We start from the raw sequence: 21,984 nt of genomic DNA, 5'->3' as shown, positions 1-21,984 counted from the left end.
GGTGGTAGCGGGGGTGTATATTGTAGCCCGGAAGAGTTAGGGATGCAAGGGATTCTCGGTATTTGTTCTGTTGTGTTTATGTTGTGTTACGGTGCGGATGTTCTCCCGAAATGTGTCATTCTTGTTTAATGTGGGTTCACAGTGTGGCGCATATTTGTAACAGTGTTAAAGTTGTTTATACAGCCACCCTCAGTGTGACCTGTATGGCTGTTGATCAAGTATGTCTTGCAGTCACTTTCGTGTGTATGCAGAAGCCGCATACAACATGTGACCGGGCCGGCACGCTGTTTGTATGGTGAAAAAGCGGACGCGTCGACAGGTTGTAGAGGACGCTAAAGGCATCACGGCAAAATCGGGAGAAATTCGGGAGAATGGTTGCCCCGGGAGATTTTCGGGAGGGGCACTGAAATTCGGGAGTCTCCCGGAAAAAGCAAGTATGAGGGAAACACGGGGTAGGAAATGGATGAATATTTAATTTTTAGTTAAAATAGTTGGTCAAAATAGAAGACTGATATAATTAGATTAAATGGGAATTCAATGGGTTAAAAAATACATGTCAGCTATTTTTATTTAGGACTGAAACTGATTAAGAGAGCTGAACAAAGAAAAAAAGTAAAAAGATAAATAAAAAATGTTTTATTCACGCTTAACGTCCTGAAGACTTTTCTTCCTGGCGCTACTTAACTACTATTCAATGATGTGTGCCCCAGAGGGTAAAGCAGTACCTGTTTAGGCCACTAGAGTTCAGTATTACTCCATGAACACTTCTCTGTACTTTTCTTCAGAGTTTATTTGTGTGTTTTTTTTTATACATGCAGTGACGCTGCACGTCCAGCAGATGGCACTGTGGTGAAACGCGTTGCACCATGGCAACAGTTGGACCACGGACCAGACTATTCTACTGATGTAAAATATACAAACAAGATGCAAGTCGACCAACGCTCTCCTCTCCTCACCTGGGACGGACGTCCCGAGCGCCACGAAGACCACGGCGGTGACCGAGTCCTTGAGGCCGATGGTGCAGCCGAAGTGAGACGCCAGGTCGCCGATGACGGCCGTCAGCAGGCCGATGATGACGATGGACACCACGAAGCACGCCCAGCCGTTCATGTAGTCGGTGGGCGGCACGCAGGCGAACAGAACCTTCCAGAAGACCGTCAGGAAGTGCATGACGTAGTCGAAGCAGGACGGGAGACGCTCCTCGCCCGCGTCGTCCTCTTCCTCATCTGGTGGAGGAGAAACCCTTTACATGGTACTCAACAACTACAATTAATGTATGTCATAATAGAGGATCTTTGGCTCATCGTTTTGTCGTAGGGCTTTAAAAATATCAGCATAGAGGATCTTTGGCTAGCGTTTTTGGAGTAGATCCTCAATAGCAGCAGTGTTCCCGTCACATAGATGATCTTTGACGAGTGTTTTTGCACTCCGGTTTTAATAATAGCAGAGCACTCTTTTGATATAAGATGATCTTTGACTAGCATATTTGTAGTGGAGTTTAAATAACATGTCACATAGAGGATCTTTGACTAGAGTTTTTGCAGTAGGGCCTTAAAAACAACAGAGCACTCCTTTCACCTAGAGGATCTTTTGGTAATGTTTTTGCGGTAGGGTTTTAATAACAACAGAGCGCTCCTGTTGTATAGAGGATCTTTGGCTAGTGTTTTTGCCATCGAGCTTTAAAAACACAGCACTCCTGTCACATTAAGGATCTTTGGCTAGTGTTTTTGCAGTAGGGCTTTTAAAACAGCACAGCACTCCTGTCATACAGAGGATCTTTGGCTAGCGCTTTTGGAGTAGATTCTCAATAGCAGCAGTGTTCCTGTCACATAGAGGATCTTTGACTAGTGTTTTGGCACTCCGGTTTTAATAATAGCAGAGCGCTCCTGTGATATAAGAAGATCTTTTGACTACAGTTTTTGTAGTGGGGCCTTAAATAACAAGTGTTCATGTCGTATAGAGGATCTTTGACTAGAATTTTTGCAATAGGGCCTTAAAAACAGCAGAGCACTCCTTTCACATAGAGGATCTTTTGGTAATGTTTTCGCGGTAGGGTTTTAATAACAGCAGAGCGCTCCTGTCGTATGGAGGATCTTTGGCTAGTGTTTTTGCGGTCGGGCTTTAAAAACAGCACTCCTGTCACATTAAGAAGATCTTTGACTAGCGTATTTGTAGTGGAGCTTTTAAATAACAACATGTCACATAGAGGATCTTTGACTAGAGTTTGTGCAGTAGGGCTTTTAAAACAGCAGAGCGCTCCTGTCATATAGAGGATCTTAGGCCAACGTTTTTTTTTCCAGTAAAGGCTTTAAAAACAGCAGAGTGCTCCTGTTATGTAGAGGATCTTTGGCTAGCGTTTTTACAGTAAATGTTTTAAAAACAGAAGAGCGCTCCTGTTGTATAGAGGATCTGTGGCTAGTGTTTTTGCAGTAAAGGCTTTAAAAACAGAAGAGCGCTCCTGTTGTATGGAGGATCTTTGGCTAGTGTTTTTGCAATAGGGCTTTAAAACAGTACATCACTCCTGTCATACAGAGAATATTTGGCTAGCATCTATGAAGCAGGGCTTTATAAACAGCACAGCACTCTTGTCGTATAGAGGATCTTTGGCTAGTGTTTTTGCCGCCTGACTTTGAAAACAGCACTCCTGTCACATTAAGGATCTTTGGCTAGTGTTTTTGCAATAGGGCTTTTAAAACAGCAGAGCGCTCCTGTCATATAGAGGATCTTTGGCCAACGTTTTTGCAGTAAAGGGTTTAAAAACAGCAGAGTGCTCAATGTCATGTAGAGGATCTTTGGCTAGCATTTTTTAAGCAGGGCTATATAAACAGCACAGCACTCCTGTCGTATAGAGGATCTTTGGCTAGCGTTTTTTGCAATAAAAGCTTTAAAAACAGAAGAGCGCTCCTGTTGTGTAGAGGATCTTTGGCTAGCATTTTTGAAGCAGGGCTATACAAACAGCACAACACTCCTGTCGTATAGAGGATCTTTGGCTAGTGTTTTTGCAGTAGAGCTTTAAAAGCACAGCACTCCTGTCATACAGAGGATCTTTGGCTAGCAACTTTGAAGCAGGGCTTTATAAACAGCACAGCACTCCTGTCGTATAGAGGATCTTTGGCTAGTGTTTTTGCAGTAAAGGCTTTAAAAACAGAGGAGCGCTCCTGTTGTATAGAGGGTCTTTGGCTTTGTGTCCTACATTTTCTAGTTTTAATGCCTGATGTGAGACTTTCTGTAATCTCAGCCAGCTGTTGTGCTAAAAAGACGACAAGGCGATGGAAGATCTCCTCGGCGTCCCGTCAGGACGTCTCCAGGCGTGTCAGCGATGGAGCTCCTCAGGTGGAGGAGAATCAGGAAGAAGAAGACGTTATTCCAAGTGTCAGGCCACGAGAGCCGCATGCATTTTTCAAGCCCAGGGTGCCTCATGAAAAAATCAGAGTGCCACTCCATTCAATATTTCATGGCGGGAGTGACAATCGCTGGCCTTCACGCGCCCGCTACACGCCGGCCGCGATGGCGGCGGTGGCGCTGCAGGCCGCAGGAAGCTGAGATGACGGCGGTGTGCGTGACGCCATGGATGACTTTTTCTTCCTCCCTACGAGCGCTCTGCTGTCCGAGAAGATTCTCGCAACAAAGCTGGATTCTTTTTGGAGGCTGAAATGTGAGTCAGCAGCTTTCATGACTAAGTGTAAAAAAGACTTCTAACGCAGACATTCAGCCAATCAGAGGCAAGAACACAGGCTCTCATGTACCGATCACTACCTAAAAAGACCAGATAAGTATCACAGGACACAATACCACAAAGTACTGCGTCAGACAGCCAAATTACTTGAATGTACTTGCATGTGACCACGCTCGCCAACCTCCATTTTTTAACACACATAGTAGATGGCTAGAGGAATCATCTGTTCCAGGGTCAAACTGTGGCCGTGATGAAAGCTTATTTAGTACAAATTGTCACACCGCGGTGAGGGAAGTCTTGTCTTGGGTTTTTCTGTCTTGTGATCTACATGTTTTATTTTGAAAAGCAACTCCTCTTGTTTCAGATCACGGGTCCTTCCTCTTGTGTCACCAGTCTGACGTCATTCCTGACCCTTGATTGTTTCCACCTGTTTCCCATTACCCTCATGTTCTTTATAAGCCCAAGCCTCCCCTTGTTCTGTGCCAGATTGTCTCGAGCTTTCGTGCCTGTCTTGCGTTCCATGTCCCTGTTCCATGTCCATGCCTTGCCTTGTCTCACGTCTACGTCCTTGCTCCCAGAATATCCCACGCTGTAATTTTGAATTGACTTTTTTCCTCCCTCAGAGCAACTTTTGTTATCCTACCTTTTTTCTACCGCAGTGGTGAGTTATTATTTTTCCTTAAAGATTTTTTCCTCAAAGTTTGTTGAGTGATTTTTTGTTTACATTGATTAGAGTAGTTAAGTTTTATAGTCTTTATTTTCTTCCTCCTGTTTGGAGCGTTTTTTGTTAAAGTTTTTGATAACAGATACGGTGCTAATTATACCATCCTTATTTTTGTATTCCTCCTTTTTTTTGGAGTGATTTTCGGTTTTTCCCTTTTGGAACATTTTGTCGATAGTATTTTTGTATTTCATAGTAATTGAATTTACTCGGCTCTGGAGGCTTAAAAAGTATTTCAAAATAAAAGCTTTATTTGGAATCACCTCTCTGCATCTGAGTCCCTTCCTCCGTCCAAGCCTGACACAAATGAAGTCAGATTTTCAGCTAATGATAATGTGATTGTTTTCTTTGGCTTTTTAGCGGACTCGAGTGTGCAAGCGACACATTTGAACATTATGAATGTTCAAATGTGACTTAAAACATTGTGTGGCATTTATCATGGCCACAGTTTGACACTGGAACAGATCATTTACAGTAAATTTGCAAAATTCTCTATGGGGGAAATTCTACATTTGAACAATCTGGAGGTTGAGCAAGGTCTAACTGAACTATGAGCTCGCATGTACTTCACTTACCTTATAGAAGTTCCATCATATACATTCATATATTTATTGTTAACTTCATGCAGCTCTGCCGTATCGCTCAGTATCTAAAAGTATCCTCCTCTATCTTAAAGTACCTTCCCAGCAGGCACAAAACACACACGTCCTTTTAAACTGACTTTGAAACAACGTTGCAAAATAGTTGTATTTATAAACTGGATGTCTAACGTTGGACCCACGTTGTTGTTTGGGAAATGACCAAATTTCGATGGTCAAATCAGCATTGATTAAAAGTAGTCAAAAAGCATGTTGTTTCAACGTTAGGTTTGAGTTGCTCAACGTCAGGACCTAATTCAACAAGTTCTCAACGTTGTTTTAATGTTTTGTTCCTGCTGGCCAAAAGTATATTCCAGTATCTTAAAATACCCTCCTGTATCTTAAAGTATCTTCCATGATCTTCCAGTATCTTAAAGTACCTCTCCCAGTACCTTATAGCATCTTCCAGAATACAAAAGTACCTCGTAGTATCTTCTAGTATTTTAAAGTACCTTCCAGTATTTTAAAGTATATTGCAGTATCTTAATGTACCTTCCTGTATCATAAAGTATGTTTCTGTATCTTAAAGTACAAACGTACATCCCGTATCTTAAAGTGTCTTCCAGTATCCTAGAGTATCTTCCGGTATCCTAAAGTATCTTCCAGTATATTAAAGTACCTTCTAGTATCTTCAAAGTATCTTCCAGTACCCTAAAGTATCTTCCAGTATCCTAAAGTATCTTCCAGTATCTTAGAAGTGTCTTCCAGTATCTCAAAGCATCTTCCAGTATCCTAAAGTATCTTACAGTATCTTAAAGCATCTTTTTAAAGTATCTTCCAGTATCCTAAAGTATCTTTATGTATCTTCCAGTACCCTTAAGTATATTCCAGTATCCTAAAGTATCTTAAAGCATCTTCCAGTATCTTAAAGCATCTTCCGGTATCCTAAAGTATCTTCCGGTATCCTAAAGTATCTTCAAGGATCTTAAAGCATCTTCCAGTATCTTAAAGCATCTTCTAGTATCTTAAAGTATATTTATCTTATGGTATCCTAAAGTATCTTCTAGTATCTTTCAGTATCTTAAAAGTATCTTCCAGTACCCTAAAGTATCTTCCAGTACCCTAAAGTATCTACCAGTATCTTAAAGCATCTTATAGTATCTTAAAGTATCTTCCAGTATCCTAAAGTATCTTCTAGTATCTTCCAGTACCCTTAAGTATATTCCAGTATCCTAAAGTATCTTACAGTATCCTAAAGTATGTTCTAGTTTCTTCAAAGTATCTTCCAGTACGCTAAAGTAGCTTCCAGTATTCTAAAGTATCTTCCAGGATCTTAAAGTATCTTCCAGTACCATAAAGTATCTTCCAGTATCTAAAGGCATCTTCCAGTATCTTAAAGCATCTTCCAGTATGTTAAAGCATCTTACAGTATCTTCCAGTACCCTAAAGTGTCTTCCAGTATCCTAAAGTATCGTCTAGTATCTTCCAGTATCCTAAAGTATTTTCTATTATCTTCAACGTATCTTCCAGTATCTTAAAGCATCTTCCAGTATCTTATAGTATATTCCTGTACCCTAAAGTATCTTCCAGTATCCTAAAGTATCTTCCAATATCTTAAAGTATTTTCCAGTATCTTCCAGTACCTGCACTGACGGTGATGGCCTCCATGAACTGTTCTCTCCAAGAGTTGGTTCCCACCACCAGAGCCAGGTTGGTCTTCTTGATGAGTTTGTCCACTGTGCTCTGTGGCAGCAACACAACAACAACACAATGACACACTAATGCAATGCAACAATAGTACAATACCATGATAACACAATAACATGACAAAACAATAAAACGACAGCACACAGTAACGCAATAATAACACGATAACGCAATAATAACATGATAACGCAATAATAACACATACCATGGTAACACAATAACGCAATAACAACACGATAACGCAATAAAAACAATACTATGGTAACACAATAACGCAATAATAACACAAACACATGGTAACACAATAACGCAATAAGACAATACCATGATAACGCAATAACAACAATACAATGATTACACAATAACGATATAGTAACACTATACCATGATAACCGGATACCATGATAACACAATACCATAATACCATGATAAGACAATAACATAATCACACTAAACCTTGATAACACAATACTGGTATAATACCTTACTATGATAACGCGATACCACGACACCATCATACCAAAATAACACAATACAATTATAACATAACACGATACCATAATAACATTGCCCCATAACACGATGCCATGATAACACGACACCGCTGTAACACCATACTACCATAACACAATACCATACCATGATAACACGATACCACCACTACACAAAACTACGATAACGTATCATAATAAGACAATACCTTAATAACAAATTACCACGATAACATGATACCACGATAACAAGATGCCTGGATACCATAATAACACAGTACCTTATTAGGACAGTTCCACGGTAACACAATAACATGATATCACCATACCATTACAACACGATACCATAATAAGACAATACCATGATGATACAGTACTGTATTAGGACAATTTAGATAACACAATAACATCATATCACATGATAATACCATAATAAGACATTTTCATGACAACATAACACAATACCATAACAAGATGATAGCATAATAACAATAAACAACACAATGCAAGGTGGCATCATTAACACAAAATGAAGCACCTTCCTCTTCCTCACCTTAAACTCGTACGACTCTTCAATGATCACCTCCATCTTGGAATGCTCCCCCAAGACCGGCTTCCCCATCTCAGCGATGCGCTTTGCTTCCTCCTCGCTCGACGTCAACTTCCTGTCGGGAACATCTGAGCACGCAGAGAAAGAAAACATGTTTTTAACAAACTGTAAAGGAACAGTCAAGATTTATGTTCATCATCACGTTTGTCTAAAAGCAGGTTCCTGCAAATTTACACATTTAAAATGTCAATTTAAATCATTTGAAGAATCGGCACGTTGATATGGAATAGTGAAATTATTTTCAGCTAAGTAACAGCAAGAATTTGTCATGTTTAACAAAAGTATTTTACAAACACTCAGATTAAACATGAATCACCTCCTTTTTAAACACTCGGATAAAGTAAAGCATTCTGGGAAGGAAGTATTTTTCCATTACTTGGACGTTAGAATACATCAAATTAAAGTATCGTATTTTTCGGACTATAAGTCGCAGTTTTTTTTCCATAGTTTGGCCGGGGCTGCGACTTATACTCAGGAGCGACTTATGTGTGAAATTATTAACACATTACCGTAAAATATCAAATAATATTATTTATCTCTTTCACGTAAGAGACTAGACGTATAAGATTTCATGGGATTTAGCGATTAGGAGTGACAGATTGTTTGGTAAACGTATAGCATGTTCTATATGTTATAGTTATTTGAATGACTCTTACCATAATATGTTACGTTAACATACCAGGCACGTTCTCACTTGGTTATTTATGCCTCATATAACGTACACTTATTCAGCCTGTTGTTCACTATTCTTTATTTATTTTAAATTGCCTTTCAAATGTCTATTTTTGGTGCTGGGTTTTATCAAATACATTTCCCCAAAAAATGCGACTTATACTCCAGTGCGACTTATATGTTTTTTTTCCTTCTTTATTATGCATTTTCGGCCGGTGCGACTTATACTCCGGAGCGACTTATACTCCGAAAAATACGGTACATATTTTGTATAAAACTACAAAATAACAAACACGGAGGCTCCAGTTTTACACGAGGACCACTTTATTTTCTTTCTTTCAAAACCTCCGCTCCGCTACAAAGTGTCATCACTTCCGCTCTTAGCGCCTTCAAAATAAGAGCTCAAGGCATGTACTGTATAACAGCCTTTAACAGGAACTTAACATCACAGAGGAAAGCCCATAAAAATAGGTTGCATAATGCTAACATTAGCATGCTAACAGTCAGCATGTGAACAGTTTGTGTCAAGCACCGAATTTTATATGACGATCAAGTATTCCGCTGCAAACTTGTCTAAAAAAAGGTAGCATGCTAACTTTTTTGCAGTTACAGTTAGCACGTTATAGGTAGCATGCTAATGTTAGCATGCTCACAGTTAGCACGTGTCAAAAACAAAGTTGAAAGTTGGATTACATCAAATCAAATTGTGTTTCATCGATGCTAGCTGTTGCCCGGTTGCTAATGTTAGCATGCTAACATTAGCATGCTAACAGTCAGCATGTGAACAGTTTGTGTCAAGTACCGAATTTTATATGACAATCAAGTATTCGGCTGCAAACTTGTCTAAAAAAAGGTAGCATGCTAATGTTAGCATGCTAACTTTTTTTTGCAGTAACAGTTAGCATGTTATATGACTAAGGTGAATGGCTGCGAAATTAGACAATGCTTTTGTTCTTTAATTATAGACAAAAAACATTTGCTGTAATTGACGTGTAACGTAAACATAATGTTCATATTAAAAATGTACTATAATGTTCATATTAATAATTTTCTATGACCCCTGAAAGGGACAAGCGGTAGAAAATGGATGGATGGATGGATATTTAAATCAGTCATGTATGGAAAACAACTTTTCATATCACGCGAGGCACCTGAAACCATCCATCCATCCATTTTCTACCGCTTGTCCCTTTAGGGGTTGCGAGGGGCGCTGGAGCCTATCTCAGTTGCATTCGACCAATATTTTATTATTCTAGCATTGATGATTATGACATGAATATTAATATCACAAACACTTGCGTATGTCTGCTGGTATGTCATACATAATAATAATAATAATAGAACGTGTGAGAGGAGCGGAGTGTCTGCTTCCCTAGGTGATGCAACATGTCCGTCTCCATGGCAACTGTCTGCAAAATAAGCACGATCCCGGCGCGCGGCACACTTTGTCGGAATCGGGCTCACTTTTTGAGGACCGAATAAACAAAAAAAAGATTCCCGTGTCTGTTGAAAAAGAAAGTTCCTGAAGGCCCGCATGACACCAAAAGTCACACGAGCTGCGAAAAAAACCACACGCACTCAGCGCTGTCCGAGTGGATCAAGGAGGGAGTGCGGCGCCTCCGAGAGGCTTCCCATCATGCACGGCGTGTGACGCCCCCACTGAGGCACCTTGTCTTCATCCTCCACCAACACACTCGCCATCAAATATTAACAACGCCATTAAACATCACAGCCAAGTCCCCTCTGACACACACACACACACACACACACACACACACACACACACACACACACACACACACACACACACACATTGGTTATCATTTGGAATGGGGACCAAGCGGGGGACGCTGTTTAGGGGGAGTATATTTATAGGTAGAATTTTCTGAAATTAAAGTATTTCTTATATATATATATATATATATATATATATATATATATATATATATATATATATATACATATATATATATATACATACATACATACACATACATACATACATACATACATACATACATACATATATATATATATATATATATATATATATATATATATATATATATATATATATATATATATATATATATATATATATATATATATATATATATATATATTAGTACAGCAATGAAAACACAGTTCTACTAACTGTACTGTACTTGCTGCTTACTTAAAAAAAAAATACCTTTCACTATTTGAGTAGCTTTTGTTCTGCCATTTGAGTACTGGCGAGCGATCTCTGAATCCGGGAACATATCCTTCACGGATTTGTTGAAAACATCCGCAAATGAGAACGGAATGTTGCTTGCAAGGTGGCCCATAATACTGGGCTGTGACCAGCCTTGTGCTTCTCTGACCGTTCATGAGTGTCTATATCCATTCGGCCACCGTGTTATGGGTTATACATAAAGCTATGAATAACGGAGACATATATAATAGTCTCCTTTTCAGGTGAGAGACGACGCTAAAGGCAGTGCCTTTAAGGCACGCCCCAATATAGTTGTCCGGCTGGAAATCGGGCCCTCGTCACAATTTAGGAGGATTGTGCACAAAAAGTAATGCATTCCATGCGGTTAGTCAAAATCGGGCTGGTAAACACTTCAACTCATGCGATTAATCACCCAAAATAATAGCATTAATCATGTATATATGCAGATTGCAGTGTTTCCCACAGGACGGGCATCTATTTGTGGTGGTGTGGTTGGGGGGGGGGGGGGCGGCAGCGGCGATGACCGAGAAGAACGCGGAGTTGGAATATAATTACAACATTTTATGTACATATTTATATACAGATTTGAACAATTAGTGATTCACTGAAATATATTTATTAATTGTGGTTCTTACAAAAAATATATCTTATAAAATATAAAAGCTAAAATGTCTCTTAAAGCTCTGCCCCTTTAATTAGTGAATACTAAATAATCTAACTTTAGCCTACTACTACAACCATATTATTTACCAGCAACATGAAGTGAAACAGAGGCAGAGGTGTCCTGTCACAGTCAGTCAACCTCCTCCTCCTCCTCCTGCTGCTGAACAGGTCGCACCTGTGGTCCGGACTGTAGGCCTACCTCCTCTCCAAGTCGAGCCCTTTTCGGCCGTTGAAAATATTTTTCTATACTCATCTGTGTGAAGGAGTGAACATCCAACATTAGAATTTATTACTAACGAGCAGAACCACTCTATGTACAGTGCCGTCTAACCTTAAGCGGCAGCAGCTCAACACATGCAGGGTTCAACGTTAAGGTTTTTTCTACTTGCCCGACTTCTCAAATCTACTTGCCCCAATATTTTTACTTGTCCTGCCTAGGTTTTTTTCTGGCTGTGTAGTGCTCATGGCTTATATCTTACTAAAATCCTTCCCGTTGACTATTTACAACACTACACAGTATTTATTATTATTATTATCTATAATTACATTTAAATGGCATTGCATACATGTAAAATTAAATGCTATTTCACATTATTTGACCAGTAGCAGTTACACCCATATGAACAGGTCAGCCACCTGTTTAAAGCCCGATCACAGTTGAAATCTTGAAATGAAGGGCCTTTAATGGCCAAAACATTAACCTGGACAACATTTTAACAGCTGGTTGGCTCAGATTTTATTCTTTTCATTGCATTCACATGCTGCAGTGGACAGTGGACAATTTAGCTTCAGTCCATGTGTGTTTATTGACAACATGGTTATAACCTGGACACGTTAGCTCGTCGGTATTGTAACACATGACTGTTACTACGTGCGTCTGCCCCGGGCCACGAGTCAAACAGCGGCGGTGTTAATGAAGCAGCGTCAGGCTGCTCACCGTCAGTGAAACGCTCGGTGAAATCACGGATTAACGTTAAATATATGACGAGCCGCGAGCGATGCAGCTATAACCTATCTACTAGTGATGGGTTGATGAGGCGTCATGAAGCGTTTCGACACATTGCAAAACTGTATTGATACTGTGTCGATACTGTGTCACTAAATACTGACATCTGCTGGACATTAAAAATCCCTACAGGCAACCTATGGACCGACTCAACTGACACTGATTTTATGACCTAGTACAGTGGTTCTCAAATGGGGGTACGCGAACCCCTGGGGGTACTTGAAGGTATACCAAGGGGTACGTGAGATTTTTTAAAAATATTCTAAGAATAGTAACAATTCAAAAATCCTTTATAAATATATTTATTGAATAATACTTCCAACAAAATATGAATGTAAGTTCATAAACTCAGTGAAGCACAAGCTCAGGTTTGTCACTAAAATGTCTGTCAAAAAGAACTGTGAAAAGAAATGCAACAATGCAATATTCAGTGTTGACAGCTATATTTTTTGTGGACATGTTCCATAAATATTGATGTTAAAGATTTTTTTTTTTGTGAAGAAATGTTTAGAATTAAGTTGATGAATCCAGATGGATCTCTAATACAATCCCCAAAGAGGGCACTTTAAGTTGATGATTACTTCTATGTGTAGAAATCTTTATTTATAATTGAATCACTTGTTTATTTTTCAACAAGTTTTTAGTTATTTGTATATCTTTTTTCCAAATAGTTCAAGAAAGACCACTACAAATGAGCAATATTTTGCACTGTTATACAATTTAATAAATCAGAAACTGATGACATAGTGCTGTATTTTACTTCTTTATCTTTTTTTTTTTTCAACCAAAAATGCTTTGCTCTGATTAGGGGGTACTTGAATTTAAAAAAAAATCACAGGGGGTACATTGCTGAAAAAAGGTTGAGAACCACTGACCTAGTATATACAATAATATAAACCAAGTCATTGTATTTCATTTAGGATTATTTCATAACTTCATTTGAATAAAAATATATTTTTTGTCTTTTTTAGACACAGTCAATAAATAATGTGAACATGTATCATAACATGGAAATCTAAGAGAACGTGTTGTGAATGAGGATGCTTGTGGACCTGGAAATTATTATTTAATTTTTTTTACACATTTTTATTTTAAAAAAAAACAGTTTTTCCAACGTATTCAATTTTAGACGCTTTCTCTTCTTAGTTATTATTTCTCCGGCTGTAGAAAAGACCTGGTCACAGGGCACAGAGGAGGCGTCAGTGCGACACAGTTCGCGTATCGGTCACGTGACCAAAACATCTCATGATCGGTCACGTGACTTTCTAAAAGCGGTACGCGCACCGACACAGGGTTTCGCTCTTTGAGCTCGACGCATGCGCCGATGCATCGGTGTTGCCGGACCCATCACTACTATCTACCTATAACACCTGTAAAAATGAAGCAATGCTACCACGCTAGCAAGCGTTAGCTAGCCGACTATGAGCCACCAAGCTGCTAACTGTCGCCAAAAGGCACCATTTAAGTTTATTTCCCCATGGCATCCTGGATCAAGGCTTTCAGCAGCTTTTGGACGTTTGAGGTAGAAACGTAGGAAGCGCCATCATTATGAAAAGTAGCTGTCGAGTATTTTGATTCCGTCTGTCCGTCACGTCCGTCCGTCCCTCTTCTTCTTGCTATTGGCGGAGTTACAATGCATAGTAGGCTACCGCCACCTACTGCACCGGAGGTGTAACTACAAGCAACATTCACAGACAGTCCCATTGCTTTTATGAGCGGTCGAGCGAGTCAAAAGCCGAAAAATCCATTTGTGGCGGACGTAATTCTTTCGTGGCGGGCCGCCACAAATAAATGAATGTGTGGGAAACACTAAGATTGTGGTTAGAGTGTCCGCCCTGAGATCGGTAGGTTGTGAGTTCAAACCCCGGCCGAGTCATACCAAAGACTATAAAAATGGGACCCATTACCTCCCTGCTTGACACTCAGCTTCAAGGGTTGGAATAGGGGGTTAAATCACCAAAAATGATTCTACGCATCCACTGCTGCTGCTCACTGCTCCCCTCACCTCCCAGGGGGTGATCAAGGGTGATGGGTCAAACGCAGAGAATAATTTCGCCACACCTAGTGTGTGTGTGACACTCATTGGTACTTTTTACTTATGACAGCCCTAATTAAAACACATCAACATCGGGTATATTAAAGATCACTTTTTCCAATTCCAATCACTTTATTTGCATGAATGACATCTTATCCAGGTACAAAAAATATAATCTTTGAAATAGTTGAGGTTTTAAATCCAAGACTTTATTCTGCTTCTCTTGCGCCTGTCATATTTGTATGGACTCATGCTCAGGGTAATCAGTTTGATGTCAAACCTGATGCTCATTAGTGCGCTCCTATCCGTCTGAGCTGTACTTACTACATTTCATCAACAAACATTGTTTTCATTACAACCACGACGCACAACAAAAAACCTCACACACACACACACACACGATGCAAATGGGGGGGAGGGCGGGGACTTACCGTGGGCCAGCAGCATAGCTGAAGACACGACAAGAAGACATGAAGAAAAATGAGAGAAAATATAAATGAATGGATGAAGGAGAAGGTCGAACGAGGACACAAACAGCAGCAGTAATCAATATACTTATATATTTATTTGTAATTTATCACGCTGCAGGAGCAGACCAATCAGCTCATTTTTAACACACACACATGCACACACACTCACGCGCACACACACACGCACACACATACACACGCACACACACACACACACATTCTTGTATTTGTTACCTTCTTGAGACCTCCGAATAAAGCCTACCTCTTTAGGACCACCCTTTCTAGATATATAAAGATTTGTATTTGCAACATTAATAATATATACCGGTACATGCTATGTAAATATAAAAACACTTGTGCAAAAATTAGTTGGAATTTCACAAGAAAAGGGTCACAATTTCACAAGAAAAACTTCGAATTTGGGCAATATTATAATAAAAGTCGTAATTTTACTCAACGCAAGTCAAAATTTTACAAGAAAAATGGAACATTTGTGCAATATTATGATAAAAGTTGGAATTGTACTCAATAAGAGTCACAATTTTACAAGAAAAGCATAAAATTGGGGCAATTTTATAAAAAGAGCCAGAATTTTACTCAACAAAACTAACTTTAACATTTTGGCAATATTATAATAGTAATTGGAATTTTACTTGGCAAAATTATGACAAAAGTCATAATTTTACTCAAAAGTCACTATTTTACAAGAACAACAAAACAATTGGCAATATTGTGATAAAAGTCAAAATTTTATATATGACAAATGTCACCATTTTGCATTAAAAAGTAATATTTTTACGAGAAAATATTGCAATATTACAGAAACAGAAAGAATATGAAAAATTGTTCCCAATTTTATAAGAAAAAAGTCGACACATTGTGAGAGAAATACTGCTTTTAGTATTTTTTTTTTATTTAAAAAAATATTTTGTTTGTAATTGGTTTTTAATATTCATTATTTACTTCAAGTTATTACAGTGTGTCTCTATATACATATTTATTTGATTAATTTTGGCCAAAGGGGGCACATTTCAATTTCTTACACACACTTGTTATTTCATATGTTGACCAGAGGAAAGCACTTTTAAAACCGACACACAGTCAATTTGGAAAAACCCTCCTTTTTTGGACCGCCCTAATTTTGACAGATTTCACCACCAGGGGGTGCAAATGAGACATTCTCTATTAGATGCAATGGTTTTCCGTATTGGGTCCATGATTTATGTTCTAACTTGTTCACCGGTCCCGATGTCTCAAGAAGGGTGGAAATACAAGAAAACACACACACATACAGACACACACACACACACAGACACACACACACACACACACACACACGCGTTGTGCCAGACAAACAATGGTAATAGTGAAGATAAGGCAGAGGGACATAATTGAAGTGTGTGTGTGTTATCAGCATGCAGCCTAATCACAGCTGTCTTGTTAAACAAAACAAGCGCACCTCACCAACACAGCTGGTCTTATGAGTCACAGCGTGGACGCAAATGGCGGCCAACAATCAGGCCTGGTAGACGTGCATGAAGGTAAGATGAGGATTAGCAATCAGCCAGAGTACAACTTTAAAGGGTAACTGCACTTTTTTTTTTTGCCCTTCATTCACAATCCTTATGTAAAATAAGAACATGTTTTTCTTTATATTATGCATTCTAAGTAGGGATGTCCGATAATATCGGGCTGCCGATATTATCGGCCGATAAATGTTTTAAAATGTAATATCGAAAATTATCGGTATCGGTTTAAAACTTATCGGTATCGGTTTCAAAAAGTAAAATGTATGACTTTTTAAAACGCCGCTGTGTACACGGACATAGGGAGAAGTACAAAGCGCCAATAAACCTTAAAGGCACTGCCTTTGCGTGCCGGCCCAGTCACATAATATCTATGGCTTTTCACACACATAAGTGAATGCAACGCATACTTGGCCATAGCCATACAGGTCACACTGAGGGTGGCCGTATAAACAACTTTAACACTGTTACAAATATGCGCCACACTGTGAACCCACACCAAACAAGAATGACAAACACATTTCGGGAGAACATCCGCACCGTAACACAACATAAACACAACAGAACAAATACCCAGAACCCCTTGCAGCACTAACTCTTCCGGGACGCTACAATATACACCCCCCGCTCACTTCACTAAAGCTGGATCTGTTTAACACACAATTTCTAAAACTTGGGAGATCATCCTCCGTATATGCAGGCTCAAAAATATAAGGTTCTGGATCAGTATTTGTCCCAAAGTAGTCTTGGTTGTCTCTCAGTGAGGAGTAGTGTCGTTGAAGGGAGAAGCAAACGTGACCCATCTGTGAAGGAATACGCCGCCGTATGCTTAAAATCAGCAAAATGCGTAAATGTCGCATGTTATTATGAGCGTGCCTGTTGCTACATTACATATACGGTATATTTACACAGTGTACTGTATATAAAACCTTGAACGTTTTTGGATGTGTTTTAGAGCTTGTTTTTTATGCAGAATAGAGCAACTCCCATTGGCTCCATTGGTAGCTGACTTTTGCTCGCATTTATTTACTAGTTAGAATGCATAAAAACATATGTGTGCTTGTCTTACATAAGGATTGTGAATGATAGGCAAATTCCCCGCAAAAGTGTAGCCACCAATAATCATATGAGTAAAGTCAGTTCATGTTCTCGCTCTAGAAAATAAGAAATATAAACCCTAAAATCGGAGTATGTCACCACGGGAAGCCTCGCCGAGTACGGGAGGAAGTTCTTACAGGCCTGCTTTCATGTCTTCGCCCTCTGGGTAGCCAGCTTGCGTATGAATATTTCATGCTGTGTATTTATATAATGTCGCTCCTAATTGAGCATGTTTACTAGCAAAAGGGTCGGGGAGCTTCGTTTTGTCGAAGGGACTGTGAGATAAAAGAGGAACAACGTGACGCACGTTTCAGCATTTTATTCCATTTAGCATGAACGTTGTGCAGCATTATCGTGTAAATATGTGTTTGCGTCACAGTGAACAAATATTGGTAATGTCATCTTCAGTTATCTTTTTTTTTAAATCATTTTTTCACGCCCTTCCCAAATTGAAATATGATTGAGAACCTTATACTATTCATTTTTATGTATTTACCCGTACAAACCATTCTATAGGTTGCTGCTATGCCAAATGTCAGAATAATTGTATCTAAGTTATCACAAAACTTTGTGTTTCAATGAGTTCCCGGCGAGCAGACAAAACCTGTTTTTGATCCGACCAAACAAAAGGCTTGTAAAACTCCACTGTGTAGGATGGGAAGCAACAAGAAGGTGTTCTGTTTCTTTCATGTATTGTAATCAACAGAAATATATTGTTTTGACCCAAGAACTACAAAGCGGACTCTCCTCCAGGCGACCTTTTGTGTGAACTGTTTTACGACCTTTTCTTTGAACTGTTCTGTAACCAAAGGCGATGGCTGTTTACGACCCCCGTCCCTTAGAAACAGCTGTAACAATCTTTCGCCAGAGCATTCTGGAGACTGTACAAGAATACAGCCCAGACATCTCTCCTCAATTTGAGCCAAATTTAATTCTGTCTCTGTTTAATTCTTTGCTTCTTGTCTTGTTTAATAGATGTCATCAGTGTTTGAACCTGACACCACCTACCTGAAGACTTGTGTATTGTAATTTTGCAGGTATACACCTTAAGAGTCAAATAGTCAAATACTATGTTAGCATGCTAGCCTCTTAGCTAATTCTACAGGTATATGCCACACGAGTCAAATCATTTGTTACTTTACGCATTTCAACTGTTAGTTATTAGCTTTGTAGCTAATTTTACATGTAAATACCTCAAAGTCAAATATTTTGGTATATCACTTATGCTAACTGTTAGTATGTTAGCTTTTTAGCTAATTTTGCAGGTATACACCTCAAGAGTCAAATATTTTGTTACTTCACACATGCCAACTGTTAGCATGTTAACTTTTAAAATAATTTTGCAGGTATAAAATGTAGTCAAATATATTGTTACCTAATAATAATAATATATTTTATTTGTATTGCACTTAATATTTTAACAACAAATCTCAAAATGCTACAGAGTAAAAACATCATACAAGCATTAAAACAAGACAGTAAAAACAATATTAAAATTACGTATATCAACTCTTAGCATGTTTGCATACTAACGTTAGGATGTTAGCTTTGAACTACTTTTGCAGCAAATATTTTGTTACTTCGTGCATTTCAACTGTTAGTATGTTAGCATGCTAGCTTCTTAGCTAATTCTACAGGTATATACCTCAGAGTCAAATATTTAGCTTCTTCACGCATGCCAACTGATAGAATGCTATCTTTTTAATTAATTATTCCGGTATACGTTTCAAAGTCAAAAATACTTGGTATATCACGCATGCTAACTGTTTGTATGTTAGCTTTTTAGCTATTTTTACAAGTATATAACTCAGAGTCAAATATTTTGTTAGTTTACATTTTTTCAGTAGTGTGTGAGAGTGTTCAGTAGTGTGTGACACTTCAGCAGTGTGTATGAGAGTGTTTCAGGAGTGTGTATGAAAGTGTTTCAGTAGTGTGTGAGTGTTTCAGCAATGTGAACGAGAGTGTTTCAGTAGTGTGTGTGAAATAATTTCAGTAGTGTGTGTGTAACAATTTTAGGAGTGTGTGTGTGTGTAAGAAGATTTCAGCAGTGTGTATGAGTGTTTCAGTAGTGTGTGTGAGAGTGTTTCAGCGGTGTGTGTGAGTGTTTCAGTAGTGTGTTTAAGTAGTGTGTATGTGTGTAAGGGGATTTCAGTAGTGTGTGTAAAATAATTTCAGTAGTGTGTGTGTAAGAATATTTCAGCTGTGTTTATGAGAGTGTTTCAGTAGTGTGTGTGAGAGTGTTTCAGTAGTGTGTGTGAGTGTTAGAGTAGTGTGTGTGTAAGGGGATTTCAGTATTGTGTGTGAAATAATTTCAGTAGTGTGTAAGAAGATTTCAGCAGTGTGTATGAGAGTGTTTCAGCAGTGCGTATGAGAGTGTTTCAGTCGAGTGTGTGAGAGTGTTTCAGTAGTGTGTGGAATAATTTCAGCAGTGTTTGTGAGAGGATTTCAGCAGTGTGTGTGAGAAAAAACATTTCAGTTGTTTATGTGAGAGCATTTCAGTAGTGTGGGTAAGAGGTCATTTGGAATAATGTCCCTAAGGGCCTTACATAGCAAAGTGTCCATGTCGTGACGTACATCACTGGTACATCGACAAGAAGCCGGAAGAGTTACGTGATCGCTGCGACCTTCCGACATGTCACATTATGGCGGACACGATGCGACACCAGGCTGAGACAAAACATGTGCCAATATTTCACGTACATAAAACAACGGAACAACGACGAGGCCTCACAGCCTCTCTCTTTCTCTCTTAGTGCCACAATCAACACTTCCATTAGAATCTATTACGCTTCCCGACTGTCGCCATGGCAACAGTTACTAGACAACAACCTCCCAGAGACTCCCCAGCGAGAGCGATGGCGCACTGGAAGAAAACAAAAAAAAGCGCTTGTGTCATTCCTTCTTCAACAACGCACCTGCGGTCATGTGACTTTACGCGTTTGTGGAAAGCAACGGAAGTGATGCACATTAAAGGGTGAACATGTGTCAAAGCACGTTACCTGTGCAATGATTTCTTATGAGGGATACACCACATGGTGGTGCTCTTATTAAAAGTTTTCTTAAGTCAGATGGACTTAGTTTCCCTAAAAGGACTGACAAGCACGTGTGTCAAATTTCATCAAGACTGATTGAAAAAGATGACAACATCTTTACAGGGACACATTATTACCCCATCAGAGAATCATGTTATCATATCATCATGTTATTATGACATCATATTGTCATGTTATCATAACATCATGATATTATAAGACTATGTCATCATAACACCATGTTATCATAACATCATGTCATTATATTATCATAACATAATACTATAACAATATGTCATGTTATCATAACACCATGTAGTCATGTTATAACATAATGTCGTCATGTTTTGTCCTCATGTAAACATAAAATAATGCCGTCACGTTATAACATGTCGTCATGTTCTCATGTAATCACAACACTCATTGTTATCATAACATCATGTCATGTCATCATGTTATCATAACAATGTCATGTTAGCGTAACAATGTCATGTCATAATACATGTTATAACATGTCATCACAACGTCATGTCATAATACATCATGTTATCATAACATCATGTCATTATAACATGTTATTACATTATGTCATGTTATCAGAACATCATATTGTCATGTTATCATAACATCATGTTGTCATGTCATCATGTAATGTCATCACAACATCGTGTCCTTATGTTATCATATCATAGTCATGTTATCATAAAATAACGCTGTCACGTTATAGCATTATGTCGTCATGTTCTCATGTAATCATGTCATCACAACATTGTCATTGTTATTATAACATCATATTGTCATGTTATCATGTCATTATGTTATAACAATGTCATGTTATCATAACATCATGTCATTATGTTACCATAACATCATATTATTATATTATGTCATGTTATCAGAACATCATATTGTCATGTTATCAGAACATCATGATATTTTAAGACTCATAACACCATGTTATCATAACATCATGTCATTATGTTGTCATAACATGTTATTATAACAATATGTCATGTTATCATAACATCATGTCGTTATGTTATCAAAAGATGTAGTCATGTAATCATGTCATGTTATTATATTATGTCATGTTATCATAACATCATGATATTATAAGACTATGTCATCATAACATCATGTCATTATGTTGTCATAACATGTTATTATAAAAATATGTCATGTCATTATGTCATAACATCGTGTTATTATATTATGTCATGTTATCAGAACATCATATTGTCATGTTATCATAACATCATGATATTATAAGACTATGTCATAACACCATGTTATCATAACATCATGTTGTCATAACATGTTATTATAACAATATGTCATGTTATCATAACATCATGTCATTATGTTATCATAACATCATGTCATGTTATCATAACATCATGTTATTACATTATGTCATGCTATCAGAACATCATATTGTCATGTTATCATGTTATAACAATGTCATCATGTTATAACAATGTCAT

General features: G+C 38.3%; 1 protein-coding gene and 1 long non-coding RNA gene across 3 annotated transcripts in view; one reads left to right on the top strand and one right to left on the bottom strand.

Annotated features, from left to right (window-relative positions):
* Positions 1-21,984, bottom strand: part of slc8a3 (solute carrier family 8 member 3) — a 130,503-nt gene that overhangs the window by 8,199 nt on the left and 100,320 nt on the right. The window contains exons 4-7 of one of the 2 annotated variants that reach the window (XM_061968998.1): positions 14,806-14,823; positions 7,727-7,851; positions 6,619-6,718; positions 957-1,226 (exon numbers count right to left, since the gene is read on the bottom strand). In XM_061968998.1, coding sequence (XP_061824982.1) covers positions 957-1,226; positions 6,619-6,718; positions 7,727-7,851; positions 14,806-14,823 — 513 coding nt within the window. The remainder of the gene's footprint in view (positions 1-956; positions 1,227-6,618; positions 6,719-7,726; positions 7,852-14,805; positions 14,824-21,984) is intronic. The other variant, XM_061968999.1, reaches the window with a different exon arrangement.
* The window catches only part of LOC133611860 (uncharacterized), a 35,868-nt gene that overhangs the window by 9,473 nt on the left and 4,411 nt on the right, over positions 1-21,984 (top strand). Inside the window, exon 2 of the long non-coding RNA XR_012050585.1 lies at positions 819-6,685. This is a non-coding gene — a long non-coding RNA (uncharacterized lncRNA). The remainder of the gene's footprint in view (positions 1-818; positions 6,686-21,984) is intronic.

Source organism: Nerophis lumbriciformis, linkage group LG08, assembly GCF_033978685.3.
Source record: "Nerophis lumbriciformis linkage group LG08, RoL_Nlum_v2.1, whole genome shotgun sequence".
Lineage (NCBI taxonomy): Eukaryota > Metazoa > Chordata > Actinopteri > Syngnathiformes > Syngnathidae > Nerophis > Nerophis lumbriciformis.
This window is presented reverse-complemented; position numbering and strand designations above follow the sequence as displayed.